The following is a 17,791-nucleotide window of genomic DNA, read 5'->3' as shown; positions in this document are numbered from 1 at the left end:
TTGGAGCTGCCTGGATTTTCAATAAAATAAATTAAGGGGTTTTGCATCAGTGTTTTTATACAAATTTCGTTGTTAGCAGTAAATAAGGAGTCGTCCATTGATTATTTGGTGAATTTGGCTCATACTGGAGCTATAGAAGCAAATCAGTGGGTAGAAGGCACACCAAATTGGGGTTTCTCTTGGGAAAAGTTCAAGAAGTGCATTGGAATAAGGATTTCTTCACTAAATTGTTTTAGATAATTATTGGATAGGTGAATAAAGCTCATTGGAGTCATTAGTTGCAGCTAGAGGTGCTTCATTCATTATTTCCACCTATTCAGGCCAATAAATCACCTTCAATTCCCAGCGCTGGACTCTTGGTAGGCCGTTATTGGCTTGGGTTGTTGAAAATAATCATTTATATTCATTTGTTCTTTGCTGATAAATAAAATCAGAGGTCTTAAATTCATTTCCAGTCTATTATTTTATGTGTTGTTATTGTTATTCATTTCTGCATTATCAAAGCCCAAAGCATAAACTTCAAAAAACTCAAAAAAACATAAAATTCCTTCAAAACCTCAAGGCATTAATATGTTGGTCAAAGATTACTATTGAAACAATCAAATTAGAATTGAGCCATCTCCTAGTCAACATCTTTCATATTTTCACTTAAACAATTATCAGACTTAATGGAATATTGCATATTAGACAACTGAGAGTCATTTTGTCAAACAGTTGGCACATATACTTATGACAATCCAATACACATAAATGATGAGTATTTTATCAAACAGATTGTTTAATACTCAAAATCATATTGCTATTTCAACTAGTAAATTATCACAAAGATTAGAGAGTTTATTTCAGATCTGTCAGACAAGAGATTAACTGTCCTTATATCTGCGATATGGTTTCCTTTTCAAAACAGCAACTCAATATTTGATTAGACTTGTAAAGTACCCAAATACTGCTCACGTCTCCACGGGGTTATTCCCACGATATGCTCGAAGATCTATGCCCACAAGGAGAATGATTCACCAGTAGAACGAGGTGCCCGACAGTCACCAATGCCCAACAATACTCAAGAACAAAGTCACAATGCAAACAACCACCGTTTTTCCTGAGCAATTTGATGCTGTTAGCTAATGATGAGATGCCTAGCCAAGGCCTTCTTCATTTGTCAAATCCATGCCTTATTGCCCAACTGTATTTATGTGTCACAAATGGATGCCAACTTGCCACAGTTAATTGCAGCCAATCAGAGAAAGTACTCCGCCCAGCCCTAGCCATGAACCAATCAGAAGTATATCAGGAAACTTTCAGCAAGATAACAGACCCAATATGAGCATCCATACTTCAGAATATGATCCACTCTACAATAATCAACTCAAATATGCATCTTTTGACCATGGCCAATACTTCTAGAATCTAACCAAATTTTTTGTAAATAAGCCCAATGGTGACAACTGAATGCATCCACCTCGCAAATGTAATTTGGTTTTCGTCCAATCCAATAGAACCCAAGGGTTTCTGTCCTAGGTCACAAAAAGCTGAAAGCCAAAAGCTCCCAAATTCTCCAACAGAAAATAATAAACCAAGCTTGCTTGGAAATGACACTCTCAAAAGTCTCTTATAACTTTTTCAAGGTGCTTTACTCTTTTCATTAGTCAATGTGGGATAAATAAGTCACTTTAAGATTCCCAATGTAAAGTACATAAAACCCCATTTACTTTTAAAATAAATCACCTTTAATTTATTAATGGCCCTTTAATATTAAATAACAATAAAGTTAAATCTTTTACTTTTAACTTTATTAAATTATAACTTTGTTGTTATTTTATTCAAACCCACAGAGCTCAATGAAAATTGAGTTGATAATCAAAACTGAATCCACCAACCATCCTTAATATTGTTAACCCACCAAAATGGCTCTGTCAGTGCCCATAGCCGACTCACTAAAAACAATAAGTATCCAGAAATCCACTCAAAAGTGCTCAAAATCAGATGCAACTAAAAATGACTAGGCCAAATATCATCAAAGTCCCTGAAATATAATTGTTAGCCTACAAGACTATAGCAAAATAGGCTAGCGACAATAGTGCTCTCAATCGGTTAGAAAGGGGACATTACACTTCTGAATCCCAGTTGGTGATTGAGAATAATCCAAGGGACCCTAAACACAAAGCCTTGCTCTCTAGCACCAGCAACAAAAAAGGGAAAAAACCTACCTCCTTGGCAAAAGCCTAAATTCACTACTCAAGAGGTTAGTAAGGAGGAGGAAGTGGGGGATGATTTGAGTAAGAATGAAAATATCCCTAGAAGTTCTTTTAGGCTGGCCACCCACTCTATAAAGAAAGGAAAGCTGAAGAACCTTGTGGACTATGATATTGAGGATGAGGTGGAACTAAGTAGTGAAGATGAGAAGGAAAGGAAGAATGCCGAAACTAACAAAGGGGGGGATAAAGAAGAGGAGAGGGAAACCTTTGGGAATGATGACAATTCCACCCATATTTCGGAAAGCCCAATTGACCTCATTGAGGATATGGTGCTTGATGAAATGGAGATGAACAAACCTAAAGCAGAAGGGACTTGTAACTCCCAACTGGAAGGGACCTGTTTTGGATGTAAAACAAATGTAAATGAGCTGGAGAAGGTTAAAGCCAAGGTCTTAGAACTTGAGAGGAAACTGGGGAGTGTTTGCAAGTTCAGCTTGAGGGTTATGCATAGTTCCGCTACCTCCTTGTGTTTGATGCAGAAGAAGATCTTGGGAGCTGATGAGGAAGAAGGCAATTACAAGGAACTGCTCAAGTTCCTAACTGGAGACTGGTCCTATGTCCTACACTAGGATGGTTGCAAATTCAGGGATGGTAGCTAGGGATTATTTTACTTTAATTTTTGCTGTCGATGCTGTTAATGGTGTTTCTGGCTGCAAAAGGCCCTTTGTTAAGACTTTTACTTATATTGATACTGCTTATGTTTATGGCTGTTGGTGGCTTGTTATTAAGACTTTAAGTAGGATTGATAGATCGTTGGACATGAGTTCCAGAGATATTAGCTCTTTTTATATGCTGCTGATGGTTAGTTTTTGATATTAGTTGTTTGTTAATGTGCTGCTACTGCTCTTGTTGTTGACTTTATGCCTGCTGGGCTGTTGTTTATAGGGACAGCACCCTCATTTTGCTGCTTTTTAATATAAAAAACATTTAGCACTCTTCACCCTGCTCTTTTCAGAAATTGAATGTGATGATTAATTCTAGCATTGTATTACTTATTACCATGGTTAAGTTGTATTCCTTCTTATCTACTATACTTCATCAATAAGAATGATACACTCTTTCCTAATTAATATTGATTTTCTCCTTGTTATCTCTCAGTTCTGCAGTTCTTGTGGTCATTTACAGCCACTCTATCTTGGTCATCCTAAATTCATTAATGAGGAATACCCAAACTTTATAATATTTCATTGAGTTCCTTAAATATTATTAATATATTTGCAAATAGATAATGAACTTGTAAAGAGTGAAATGTATTTATAAATATACTCAATGGAAATCTGATGATTGACAAGTCAAATAATATTGCTAGAGTGCTTGAGTTCAAAGAGGTACTGGTACTTTAGTTTACAACACATTCCATACAAAAATAAAATATAAATGGATAGGTTGATATTTGTGTTATTCTTTTTCCAAAGAGTTTTTGTTTGTCGTGACAAAAAGTCTTGTGAGAGTATTTGTGTGTGATATACATGAATGCATTGATAAAATTCAAGAATTATCTTGTTGAAATTTAAATTTGTGCTTTATATGTTTATTAAATCTTTTCTCTTGTATTAAGAATATTTGCTATTTGTATTTTTGTGGATGGTTATAACATCTCCATGCAAGTGAATAAGATGACAGAACAAAATAACATTTTGAGTAGCATGACATAAAATGGTTTATGTAAAGAACACAGTTCTTTATTCATAACTTTCGGTTGACATGTAACCAGAAACTGTTTTGATAGTTCATATATATCTGCACCATGGAGTGATTCTTGCAATAACATTAAATGAAAAGTGGCTTGGCCAATTGGTACTTTGAGTGATGTTGCAACCCCTCGTTTCTGATGTGCCATGACATGGTCATTTATATAGGTTGAGATATACTCGGGGAGGCCTCACCAAATACGTATTCACTTGTCCTATATAGGGCATCCACTTGTAGGTAATTTCTTGTGTTAATATTATTTTCATTTCCTCATTATTTTAATTGTACAGTTCTCATTTTAATGAAAAATAATTGTTCGTATCTTAATAAAATCTATGTTTCCATATCATCTCAAGAAAAACTGTCCTTGTATCATAAAAGAAAAATTAATTATGGTTGGCTTATGAGTGTCTCTTATAATTGCTAAGCTATGTGAAATGTCCCACCCCAGTTTGCCAATAAAATTTTCCCTTTCCACTGTGAGTTATTTTATCAAACAGTTTGCATACATAAATGGAAGAAGGAATTCTCTGCTGCAATAAGTTAAAAGATCCCTGATCTTATTTTTGCTTAATTTCCCCAACTTCTCTTTTTGTGAAATTTTTGTCTTATCAAACTTCCTTAGGTGAATGGTTTTCTATTTGTTCAGATTTTATTAGCTTTTAAGAGCCAATACAGAGGACATTGTAATAGAAGATGGTTTCAACCAGAATTGTCTCAAACAACAAGTTCACCAAAATATAACGAGTAGCACCAAGCATACAATCTGAAATCAGAATGCAATACAAATTGCAGGCTTGAAGGTGGACTGCTGATAGAAATTATCAGATTTGAATCTACAAACTTTGAATCAATTGCTGTTACAATATCATTGGATTTTGTTCTTACAACAAGTATAACTTTAGGCAATGATTGATACCAATTTACCAAATGACCTAACACTGAAAATTCATTCAACATAAGGCAAATTAAATCAACTTACAGTCTTGTAGCAGCATGCCCAGTCTGTAGGTGAACAGCAGCCCATTAATATTTTATTGCTTAGCAAAGAAAGGTCCTCAAGGGAAGAAATTGAGTCAAGATGTCACTATAAACATGCATTACCACACCCTTAGCGCTCAGATCAGGAATTATCACAATTTGCAGCTTGTAAGACCCACTCTAAAGTCTGAAAACTGCTCAGAACTTCTGTAGCTGCAAATTATTGAAGAAAACAGTCAACTTATAATCAGAAATCATCTCTGAATGGACTTTGGCAAGATCTAAATTGTTTATCATTGTTCACATCATTGTAGCTGCACACTATTCATGTCACTGTAGTGAATTACTGTTCATGTCACTGTAGCATCCAGCAATGTCCAATGTGCAGCTTAACAAGTATGGAATCCAAACTTCTTCACAATGTTTGGCAACTAAGTTGCTTGTCCCAGTTTGGGCTCGGGTTCGGGTTTGAGATTCAGGTTCGTGGGTTTGGCAAAATTATTTTTGGGGTCGGGTTTGTTAGTACAAAAACATATAAAAATAAAAAAATATATACATATATGCAGCAGTAGTTAAGTTCAAAATATACTACTATGCTAATAGTCAAATAACATAGCAAAACAGTAAATACACCACCATATTAATGTTTTAGTTCAAAAATAATAATGTCAAGCTACAACAATCAGCCATCACTAATCAAATATCAGATGGGTCATCAAAAATATCATCATCATCCTCCATATGCTGTGGTATATTAGAAGAATCACAAACAGTGCCACTTGGAGTGGCACTAGCACTGGCACTGGCACTGGCACTAGCAGTAGCATTGGCAGCGGTACTAGCATAGGAGTAGCACAAGAACCAGCTAGAAACAAGCAACAATCAATGTTCAACTCTCCTTGAGAAATGGCAAGCAAAAAGCGAAGTTTAGCAATGGAGCAAAGAAGTTATGTTTTTCATTCTATTGTGCAAAAATGAAGTTGCTTTTAACTTTTTAGTGTTTAAGTCATCAAATTAGGTTTAGGGGGTCAAATATGCCTTTTTGGCATTAAAAAATGTAAATTTTTTTACCTTTGCGTCAAATTCTTCCTGGGTTCTATAAAGTGGGCAAATTTCTGCCCGGGCTCGTCTGGGCTCGGCAGAGAAGTACCCATAGGGCATATACAGGACCCTGGCTAGATCCAGGAAGAATTAGCCCACGACCCGAACTCGGGGGGAACTGGCCCGGGACTTGAGGGGTCCAGGCAAGGAACTTGACAACTTAGTTTGGCAATAATAATCCTGCTGATGTGTGTTTTAGGCACAATTGAACACAAAATAAAATACCAAAGTATTTTACCATCTCTTGAACAAAATCACCTCAGATGCTAAATATTTGATCAACTAAGACGATTCCAAGGTTTCTATGGTCAGTTCTTGACATGTGGGTGACTCAATGGCTGATGTGATTTGCTGTTTTCACTTGGGAACTTACGTAATTGTTCTAAATGAGTCAGGGCTATCATGAATGGACATGGGTTTGCCAATGGCTTTGAATTATTTTACAATTTGAGCTCAATCTATTCTAACAAAGAATTTTCAAATAAAATGCAAAAGGGATGAGGGTTTAGAAGTTCTATTTTAAGACTATCTAACCTAGAATGCAAGAGGTTATGAATGATTCAATGAAATTCAACTAGGCAAGGTTTCACCATCAAAGAACAATTCAATGCAAGCTTAGTGCAATCATCTAGGGTAGATTTAAAAATGTTCAAATTATTACCATCAACATCAATACCATCAAGGTAATGCATGCCAATGGATGTGCAATAATTGAAGTTAATTCCAATTCAAATTCCAGTTGACCACACAAGGCAATCTTACAATCAGCAAGAAGCTAGTGGTTTGGATTAATGAATTTCATTCAAATGCATTCAACACTTCTTTCATCCAATCTAAAATACTTGAAAGAAAATTCTAATCTAAGTTCTAATCTAAATTTGGAGGCAATGAGAAACACAAATGCATAGAAAATCTAAACAAAAACCACCAAACTTCAATGATTTGTATTGAAACTTGCAGCATATAGACGACAATTCTCAAAAATCTCTCTTACAAATGAGAGGCAAATGGGTTTATATAGAGTCTCAAATGAAATGAATGGCCAAGATTCATTTAGAATGAAGGGGCAAGATCATGCCAACACTGCCCTAATATTGCCCTAATTAGGGTTTACATCAATAGGTGCAATTAAAAAAGGAGGTCCAATGGGATGACACCTAGTCATCAAGTAGGGAATCTTATAGAAGATTTGGCCTACATCCCTCTTTGTAGCTGTAGACTCAACAAATCTAGCCTAGAATAAGTTGAGTCCTCCATCGTAACGCTGGGTAGACCTTCCTGCTGCAAATCAATCACATCCAAGGCATCTGAGCAAGCATAAAAAATGGTTTCCCAATTCAGCATAAGCTTCTGCAAGTTGTTGATGTGATTGACGAGAGAAACCAAGTCATCTAGCTGATTCTTCCTCAATGATTCCAATTGATTGAAGTAAATAAACTTCATCTTTTCCTTCAACTCTTCCAAGTTCAAACTACTGGAAGCATGGACATCTAGTCCCAATAATTCTTCAATGGATGTAAGGATATTGGATTGCATCTCTTGAATGGATCCTTCCATCTTTGTGCACTCTTGTTTTGCATGATCGTATGCAATCTTTTGCATGGCCAAGGAACACTACGAACCATGAAAATCATGAACATTGCCTGCCTAGACAACTCCCTCCTGGATCAATGTGGACATTGGAATTGCTTCAATACTTTGAGGTGAGGAATAGTCTTCTCCTGCATTGGTTGGAAATCTTCCCAAACTCCCTCCAAGTACTGCATCCTGAATATAAACATCACTGTCTTATCAAATGCTTGGAGAAATTGAGCTAGGAAATCATTTGCCTGCTTCAAAACATCTTCAATCCATTTTCCAACCTCTTGATATGTGTTCCTCATCGCCTCTTGGTTGAAAGGGGATGCTCGATCAATAGAAATAGGTGAGACAAAAGCAAGATCCTCATGCCTTTGGGAATTTATCTCTTCAATGTACTCCTTGAGCCTCCTGTTCCGACACTCAAGAATCTCTTTCTTCGCAATGGTCCTATCAAATCGTGCCTCAATCGCCTTGACTATATCATCTAGCTCCTAGAACTCTTGCTTCCTTGTAGTTGGTCCACCGTCAATTGTGGTAACTTGATAATCCATAGGAGTAACCACATCTTTGGTCTTATCACCCATTGGGACAACCACTTGTATAATGTGTGCTCTTGTATCATCTCTAGTAATGCTAGGGAACATCTTCGTTTTCTTTTGCTCCTTCTCCTTGCCAACCATGGCTAGGAATCGTCAATATCTTCTACAGGTTGTGCCTCTATCATTTTCTTCTTCTCCATATTCTTCAGCAACCAATCAAGAATAGTATAAATTCTTATTCCGTCTTCGATGTTCATGCCTGATCAAGCTCTCTCAAGGCTGAAATAACATCATCATCCATACCCTCATCTTTAGTCAAATCCACCACATTGTTTCCCAAATCAACCTCTAGCTGAACTGTGGGAGATCTTGGCAATTCTTCATCATCATCATGTGGTGCCGACTGTGTTGTAGTATGCAAGTCTTGGTTATTCTTTGGTAGGATTTATGTGTCGGAACCCTATTTGGACTCATCATCCTTCTCTGTTATGTCATTCTCCTTCATGGATGAGGAGCTCATGGTGGATTTAGGCATGTTAGACTTGTGTTTCTTTTGTCTTGAACTTTGGCTAACAATTGGCTAACAATTTCCTTTCCTCTAGCTTGTGATTGTCCAGTCATACCTTTCCATCTTTTAGGAGCTTGACTCTCCTCATTGTTGTGCGTTCTTACATTATTGATTGTTCTCTCATCATCGTTGAGAGAGGACTCATCATTTCTCATCTTCTTATAGGTAAAGGTGATCTTTGATTTTCTAAACTCATTGACATACTTGTCTACCCGTTCCCTGGAGTAATCATTCACTTCTCTCATTAAAACATTCAAATCTACCAACTCAGGTTGCGTCCAACTAGGCAACATGATAGGTTTGTCAATCTCATTGACATACTGCGGATGGATGGGATCCCCATCATCTTGCACTTGACCTGGAATGGAGAAGAGGTTACATTTTCTCATGAAGTCTACTGACATACAAGACCACTTCTTCCTTCTTACTGCGAATTCATCCATGAGATTGGCCCAATAGTCTTCGATGTCAATCTTGTGTATAAACTTTCCTCCTTTAATCTTTACAATTCTCTAAAATGGATCAAATTGATCCTTGCTCTTATAGGTTTAAGGCAAAAAAATTCCAACACCTCACTAACTGTGTCTGCTGCAGCCGCATTGTGGTATACCTCCAACATCTTTCCTAATGCAATAGGAAAAGTCATCCTTGTTCTGTGCTTAGCCTTTTGGAGAGAATCATACCCCAAAAGCTGTCTCACTACCTCCAGTAAAACCATTTTGTCTGTCAGATTCCTAGGAAGTTTGCATGGTTTCGATGTAAACCCCTGAATCCTTAGGTATGTGAAGGTAGGAAATTGGATATATCACGATCCGTACTTCTCAATTTCCTTAGACAACCGTTTGTGTATCACGCCTTGCAGCAGTCTAGTGATGTACATGGTGAAAGCATCATTCACCTTTCTGGTAATGTTCAATCTCGTCCAGATGGAGTTGCGAATAGCACTCATAAACTCTGAACTATCCAGGCCCATTCTTGACTTCGCCCTTGTGTATCAATTCTTTGTACACAACATATCTGACAAGTATGTATACAAGATAGGAAGTCATATTGAATGTAGTATTTTCCAAACGTCTCAACTGGATATCAAGGTTATCACTGATTATCGTCTCCCAATCGATCACTGTTCCTTTTGATATTTCTTCAATAAAATAGTGCATCCAATTCTCAAATAATGCCCCTTGAGGTGCTCCCATGACTCGGTTGAGCAAAAATACTAAGTCACTATACTCTTTGAAGTCTAAATTTAGGAGCCTCTTGGGTAACTTGGAGTGGTGACACCTTGTCTCAAGGATCCACTCATTGTTAATAACTATCATACATGCTTCCACTTTTCTGTCAAATTTTGCTTGAGACTCCTCCTTAGTTACTTCCAGCATATCCGTACATCTAAGGATTGCGAACACTTCCCCAATAGATTCCTTAGCTAGGTACACAAGCACTGTCCCCTTGTTGGCGGTAATATTGTACGTACGGGAATAAAAAGTAATTAATTAGGAAGTACTTTGTTTAGTAATGTAACTGAGGGTAGGTAGTTACGGGTGCGACGGTTGTCCCTCGCACCCCCTTGGTACCTTTATATACCATGTGATGTAACTTGTCAGTATTACGATTATGAATGATATGGTATCTTTTTTGTTGGCTTAATATTTGTTGCCGGGAATAATCATTATGTTATGTTGTCATATTATATTTATGTTGTTGTCGGTAATAATGAGTTACGACAGTTAGTTAGTTAGTCGTCCCGAAGGGCAGTTGGACGCGACAGTTGGTCGCACCCCTTCGGGTATTATATATTGCATACCGTTCCTTCTTAGTATCATCAGAATAGTGGTATCAAATGTGATGTTATGGCACTTGATGTACATGGACTGTTGAATTAATACAGAGTGGTTATTTAATATATTAACATTATGTTCTGTGCATTTACTTTCTGCATTTAATCGTTTACCTGTATGTGGCAAACATTTGGCGCCGTTGCCTAGACATACTTGGGAAAGGAAGGAGCGGATGGCGTACGGACATGATGGGCCTACTCGTCGGTAAGATTAACCCAGAGGCCGACATCGCACAATGGCAAGAGGCGAAGGGGAAATTGAACCCTGTAATAATCCCGACACACTGTTGATATAAATCGTGGCCGAAAGGCAAAATAATTTTTTTTTTTTTTTTTTTTTTGTGTACATGGTGTGTGCTTGCTATGTACGGGAGTGATTTATGCCAAATATACTAAATACGAACAAAAATAAAAAGATTAAAAGTGACGAATGGGAAGTGGCACAAAGAGCATTGAATCTCATACAACAAATAGAACGAAGGCATAAGCTAAGGCAGCTTGCCGAGGGACGACCGACCGAGGGGTTGCTCGAAGGGAACCCAGGAGGTGTCATGGAGGTTGCGGAGGCAGAGATAGACGAAGAGAATTACACTCTCTAAACTGTCGTAGGGTTGCCCGAAGGGAACCTAGGAGTCACAGAGGGTGCCGAAGGGGAACTCTATAGTTCGCCAGAATACCACCGTAGGGTAAGAAGTCGCGAAGAATTGGTGGAACAAATAAGGCGAAATCTAAACCTGATTGACGCTACCAGAGACCTACTAAAGAACTTGTCCATTTCGGAGGACAATCGGAGGGAGACGATCGAAGGTGACGGTACGACCGACGGTGCCGAGGGAGCACAAGGGTATCGTACGGGAGGCAATTTGTTCGGTTCGGGGTCAACAACCTTCTCCGGAGGACCCACGAGTGGAGGGTCAGGTGCAGGAGGCGGAGGCAGAGGATCACCAGGTACAAGCACACAAGGCACCAGAGGAGTGAGACCCAGCGGTGGGATGGCCAGTAAACAGAAGTTGTCGAAGTTCAACGGTGAGGGGAAGGAAGATCCCGTCCGCACTTGCGAAACCATATGGTCAGCGAACGGTGTTACCGACCAGGACGAATGGGTAACACAATTTCCAGCAACCTTAAGGGGAGTGGCCATCGACTGGTACTCCGATACAGATAAGACCAAAGTCGGCACATGGCCCGACCTGAAGAAGGAGTTCGGGATAGAGTTTCGCCTCCTCAGAGATGACTATGAAATAGTCGCCGAAATCTATGGCACAAAGCAGAACAAGAATGAGACAGTCCGAGCCTATAGTTGGCGGCTCAAGTAACTATTGGGGAAAATGGAGAGTCAACCAGCGGATGGGTTGAAAAAGAGATGGTTCGTGGAGGGGCTAAAACACTCCATCCGGAAGAAGATGAAAGTTCCACCAACCTCGTATGAAGATGCATATAATAGAGTGATGGATCTCAAGACGGACACCAAGACATCCAAGAAGAAAAAGAAGGATAGCTCGTCCGAGGATGATGACTCTTCCGAGGGAAGCAGCAGCGATGGTGAGTCCGGCGAAAAAGTGCAAGCCTTGCAGAAGGACATGCTGAGGATGATGAAAGAGCTGAAGGTTATGAAGGGAGGTCCGAGCAAGACCGACGAAGGGGAGCTTTGGTGCACGGAATGTAAGACAGACGGCCACACAAAAGGCTCCTGCCCAAAGAAGGCTTCTTGTGATATATGTCAGTTGATGGGGCATCCCACCAGGGAATGCCCCTACAACATGAAAACACGAAGGCAACAAGTATTGCTTACGCAGGAACAACCAACTACATCGGGTGGTACCGCCAGCTCCCAGGCGAACAACAATGCAACATTGGGAGGCTACCGAGATAACCGGTGGGGAGGACGAAACAAAAATAACAATACAAGGAGCTGGATCCAATACGACTCCAAAGGTCGACCAATGGTACAATGCAGAGCGTGCAACCAGTGGGGGCACTTCGCCCGAGACTGCTCTAAGGGAGAGGCCACACAATATTTGTGCAAATGGTGCAGACCGGGAGACCACGAAGACGCCACCTGCCCAAAGTCCGCGTTAACTTGCTCAACATCGAGGAAACCAAAGAAGAGGAAGTGCTAGCCGTAACCCGCGCCCAAGCCAGACATGCAATGTGCCCAGACCCAAACCCGGAGACGAAGAAGTGAAGGGTACGGGAAGCACGGGAAGAAATTGAGAAAGAGATACGAGAAAGGGCGAAGGCGAAGTGTACGGTGGGTACTTCCAGCCGACCGGAGGCGGAGGATGCTATACTAAATCAAATTTTAAAATTAAAACTGGAGGTGCCTGTGAAGATACACGACCTCGTCTAGACGATGCCTCAACTACAAATGACATTGCTGAATAATCTCTCCCAACCATGCACCAATACCAACCACCGCACAGATGTTCCTGGGTGGTCTGCAATAGACCCCCGCTGTTGGTAGTTAATACTGGACGAAACCCGGCCATTGTGGAGATGGGTATCCTTGGCACCATTCTAACCGATACCATCGTCGATGGTGGATCAGGAGTGAATGTTCTTCCAGAAGAAACCGGGTGGAAGCTAGGGAAGCCGACACTGTGGCCATCTACATTCAATTTGCTGGGAGAAGATCAACATGGAATCAAACCCATCGGGACACTGATGGGCCAACAAGTTACCATCGGGGCACAACCCTTCATACTGGACTTCGTGGTAATCCCACTAAAGAAAAAAGGGTACGATGTGATCTTAGGGAGAGGGTGGCTGGTGGCAGCCAAGGCCACCCACAACTGGAAGAAGAACACTCTGTCTATGGAGAATGGAGGAAGGAAGTTTATCATAGACCTCGGGACAGAGTTGGTTAGTGAGGAATTGGCATCATCTTCAGAATCAGAGGGTGAAGGAGAAGGCGACCTGAGGAACGAAGGGCAGGGTTGCAGGGAGCCCAACGACGAAGGGATCCTCAAACTAGGAGAGTGCTTCGAGGATGAGACAGGGTCATTGAATGGGTTCTTCCACTGGCAAATGGAGGATTACGAAATGTTCCAGAGCTACAGGCTCGAAGTAGAGGAACCAGAGCAAGCAACAGAGGAGGTGTACCTGCTAGAATACAGAGAATATTGGAAGGGAGATGCCCCAAACCTCGGTGACATAGATAATCCGAAGATCATTCGTGTCGACAACGATTGGAACCCTGTGTGGAAGGCTGTAACCTTCAAAATCTTTATTATTCTTCTTCTTCTTATGTACGGGAAGGAGACTGTGGTCCCTGTAGAATTTGTGGTTCCAGGTCTTCGGATGGCCATTGAAAATAGACTTGCCACCAATGGGTCCAAATTGAAACCCTACCATGAGAAGCGTGCAGGGGACCCGAGAGGCCGGAAGGACACCCCGAGAGTCCGGAGGGGAACCCGATAGGATGGAAGGGGACTTGAGAGGCTGGGCAGGCGACTCAAGAAGCATGGGACCAAAGCGGGAGACTCTCGGGCGAGGCAAACTGAGAAAGGGCGATCCCAGAGGCACGGAACCCGAGCCGAATTTGGACACTTAAGAAAAAAAAAAAGAATCCATACGATCCGTACGGCAAAAAAAAAAGATGAAACCACTGTGCGGTGGAACCACTGACGGTGGCAACACCGACGGTGGGACCACCGTGCAGTGGCAACATCGGCAGTGGGACCACCGGCGGTGGAACCACCGTGCAGTGGATACCACTGCTGCAAACATAAACGCAGCCCCGCACAAACATGCAGCCCCCGCACAAACGCACTCCGCCCAACAATGCAGTGCCCACGCAAGCACAGGGTAGGCACACGCACCCATACACAGCCATCCAGGAGGTAGTTAAGCATTCGGCGTGTAGGAGGAGGCCCGGACGGTGTGTATGGTAGATGGTTGGTTGTGTATTCCGTATGGGGTGATCCGTACGGTGGAGGGGTGTTGACCGCACGGGAAGGTGGTCGTACGATTGGAGGTGTCAGTGCTGTTGTTGACCGGACGGGGAGGTTGTATGGCCGGGGTGCCATCGGGGACATTATAGTGAAAAAAAAAAAGACAACTGGATTGAAAAATCATTCGATGACGTCTGGAGCTAGGACGCTGAAAATATTATAGTGGAGAAGGAGGGTTTTGGCATCTTAAAATATTCATAGAAATGATGTGCGCCATGGACTTTCGTATGGTTTTGAGGCTTGTAAATTGGTGTTGGCGGCGGGGGCGCTGAGAGTGGAGAAGAAGGGTTTTGGCATCTTAAAATATCACAGAAATGAGGAGCGCATCTGGGGCGCTGCCCCAGGACCCCACGAGGGGCGCTGCCCCTCAACCTCGTTGGGGTGCTACCCCAGACCCCGCTGGGGGCACTGTCCCCAGACCCCCAGTTTATTTTTGAGCTACAATACAGTTTTTGAGTTGGGCGAAGGCATCAGAGAAGTCACGGTAAGTGTTGGGTTGTCCCGTACTGTGAGAAAGAAGCCTGAAGCTCAGCATTGGCGGGAAGCCATAAGTCGTAGAGGGAGACGGATTTGGAGGTTGCAAACAAATAGAGTCTGAGGGAAGGCATTGTCGGCATGCGAAGTCATACAACACCAGGGAGTTATTCAGTTTAGTTATCGACCTTTGGGGAGTGTGATGGAGGATTTGAGGCATCTCCTAGTGACGCGTCTATTCTGGCTCCAAAAAGACAGTACGGATTGACTAACATGCGTGTTAGTTGTGCGTTTTACACCGTCAATTTTGCAGTTAACGGTTGCGATTGACTAACCTATCACTAACACGTGGTACGACAGGTCTGTTTTGGAGCTAGAATAGCCACAGCCGTCTCCTAGCCTTTGTGCCAAAGGGTTGTGGTCACTTCCCGACAGGAATGGTACGCTTTGAGGAACTCGGAGTATGTCTCGGCTGGACGAGAGGTTTCCTTGGTGGATGCACAGAGGGCTCGGGAGGAGCTGACCATTAGGTTGGAGGCAGGAGTAGCGTGAGGCTTAGCTCAGCATACCTAGGAGTTGGATGCCGAGAGGGCAACATGGGTGGCTATCGAGGACAAATTGGCTAGGGAGACAGTATCATTTGAGTAGCAGTTTGTAGAGGCTGACACTAAAAAGCGTGTTTTGCAGACAAGTTTGGTTTAGGCACAGGAGTACTGTGATGTCAAAGGAAGCACTAATGGTTGTCTGGTATCTATGGCATTACAGTTTCTTGTTAAGTATTATGTCTGGATGTATTAAATTGTTTGCCCAAAGGGCAAACATCTGGTGCCGTTGCCGAATTAAACCTGGAATGACGGGAGCATGCTACATGGCATGACGATAATGGGACAACCAGTGAGCGAGGGGACAAGTAGTAATCCCGAGGAAGAGCCGGAGGAGTTGTTCGAAGGAGAGAGAGCACTGACAAGGCATTTCACTTGCATCCTACAAGCATCAATCGAAACTTATGTACGGAGGGAGGCCACGGCCGAGGACGTCCCTGAGAGTGCCGTGTGGAGTTCCCTTGGCGTAAGTTGATGAACAACTTGCCTAGCTTGTTGGCACAAGCATTTCTTGCTCTACAAACTCGCCGAGAGGAAACCTACCGTGAGAACCGTCGGCAACAAATCCTACAACAATTTGAAGAGAGGAGTCGGCAGGAGGAGGAAGAACGTGGCAAAAGCCGTCGACGAACCTTCAAACCTACGGAATGAAGGAATTGATGTCCGTGACGCTAAACAAGGATAGAAACTGTGTGCCGAAGGGACAAGAAGAAGATGGGCACGAGGCAGCCACAAGGGCACTAAGGTTGGAACAACAAGCTGAACGTCGGCGACGATTGAAGAAACTTGCTGAAGAAGGAAATGGTAATGATGACTTGGGCGGTAAGGGCCAAGTTTCTGTGCTAATAGAAACCACTAGAAAACGGTTGGGGGACCTTTCCCTCATGTTGGAAGAGATTGGTGATGGGAGTACGGTAGAGCCATACACACTTTAGAGGTGTTGAGACCAAGAGAGAAGAGGGGACCGAGACCAGAGAGGCGGGAGATACCGGTGCGACCGAAGATGTCTAGAGGACACAAGGGCACGGTACGAGAAGCAATCTGTTCGGTTCAGGCTCATCACATCCTGATGGGGAGAGTAACCTGGGGGACTGAACGTACCAAATCTGAGTGGAGCACCGTCAAGAGGATCAATGTCCGGAGCACCATCTGGAGGACCAGTGTTCGGAGGATCAGTTCCTGGAGGGTCGAGTTCGAGTTCCGGAGGGCAGACTGAGCCGTCGCCAAGGAGTGTGATGGCAAATCGGCAAAAATTGCCTAAGTTCAATGAAGACGGGAAAGATCTGGAACGACATTGTCGTACGTGTGAAACAAACTGGTTGGCCAATGGTGTGACCGACAAGGCAGAATGGGTGGTGCAATTCCCTGCCACCCTATGAGGGGCAGCCATCGATTGGTACTTCGATGCTGATAAAACGAAGCTGGCAACTTGGGATGAATTACATAAAGCCTTCGAAACAGAGTTTCGACTTCTCAGGGACGACAATGAAATTGTGGCAGAAATCCTGAGTACCAAGCAAGGGAAACACGAGACTGTTAGAGCGTATAGCTGGCGAGTGAAGGAACTGCTGGGAAAGATGAACAACCAGCCAGGTGATGGATTAAAGAAAAGGTGGTTTGTGGAGGGTTTGAGATTGTCCCTCAGGAGGAAAATGAAAATCGTACCACCCACCTCCTATGAAGATGCCTACAACCGGGCAATGGACCTAGAAAGTGAAGGTAAGACATCTAGGAAGAAAAAAGACAAGTCCTCTGGCGAGGACTCCTCCTCCGAGGGAAGTAGTAGCGACGAGGGGTCGAGCAAGAAGGTGCAAGCCCTCAAGAAGGACCATCCAATCAATTTTGCGAGTAGATTATTTTCTAAGGCTGAAAAGAATTACAACACAATGGAGCGAGAGGCCCTAAGAATGGTCTATGCTGTGCAAAAATTCAGTCATTACCTTCTGGCGACGCCATTCACGTTTTATGTGGATCACCAGGCGCTTATGTATTTGGTCAACAAACCAATCATTCAAGGAAGGATCAGCATATGGCTACTCTTGTTGTAGGAGTTTACATTCACCATCATTGTCAAACCGGGAAAAAGCCATGTGATAGCTGACCAATTATCTTAGATAAGGTCGGGGGAGCCATCAGAGGGAGTTAATGATGTATTTCCGGATGCTCAGCTATTTAAGATTGTGATACTGCCATCATGGTATACTGCTA

The 17,791-nt window shown here is 42.3% G+C and overlaps 1 protein-coding gene across 3 annotated transcripts in view; it reads left to right on the top strand.

The window, feature by feature from the left end:
* LOC131038323 (RNA pseudouridine synthase 5) overlaps positions 1–17,791 on the top strand; it is a 300,230-nt gene that overhangs the window by 172,706 nt on the left and 109,733 nt on the right. For 2 of the 3 annotated variants that reach the window (XM_057970705.2, XM_059207368.1), the window contains one exon: positions 4,115–4,184. In XM_057970705.2, coding sequence (XP_057826688.2) covers positions 4,115–4,184 — 70 coding nt within the window. The remainder of the gene's footprint in view (positions 1–4,114; positions 4,185–17,791) is intronic. The other variant, XR_009104404.2, reaches the window with a different exon arrangement.

The sequence above is a fragment of the Cryptomeria japonica genome, chromosome 6 (genome assembly GCF_030272615.1).
Source record: "Cryptomeria japonica chromosome 6, Sugi_1.0, whole genome shotgun sequence".
In the NCBI taxonomy this organism is placed as follows: domain Eukaryota; kingdom Viridiplantae; phylum Streptophyta; class Pinopsida; order Cupressales; family Cupressaceae; genus Cryptomeria; species Cryptomeria japonica.
This window is presented reverse-complemented; position numbering and strand designations above follow the sequence as displayed.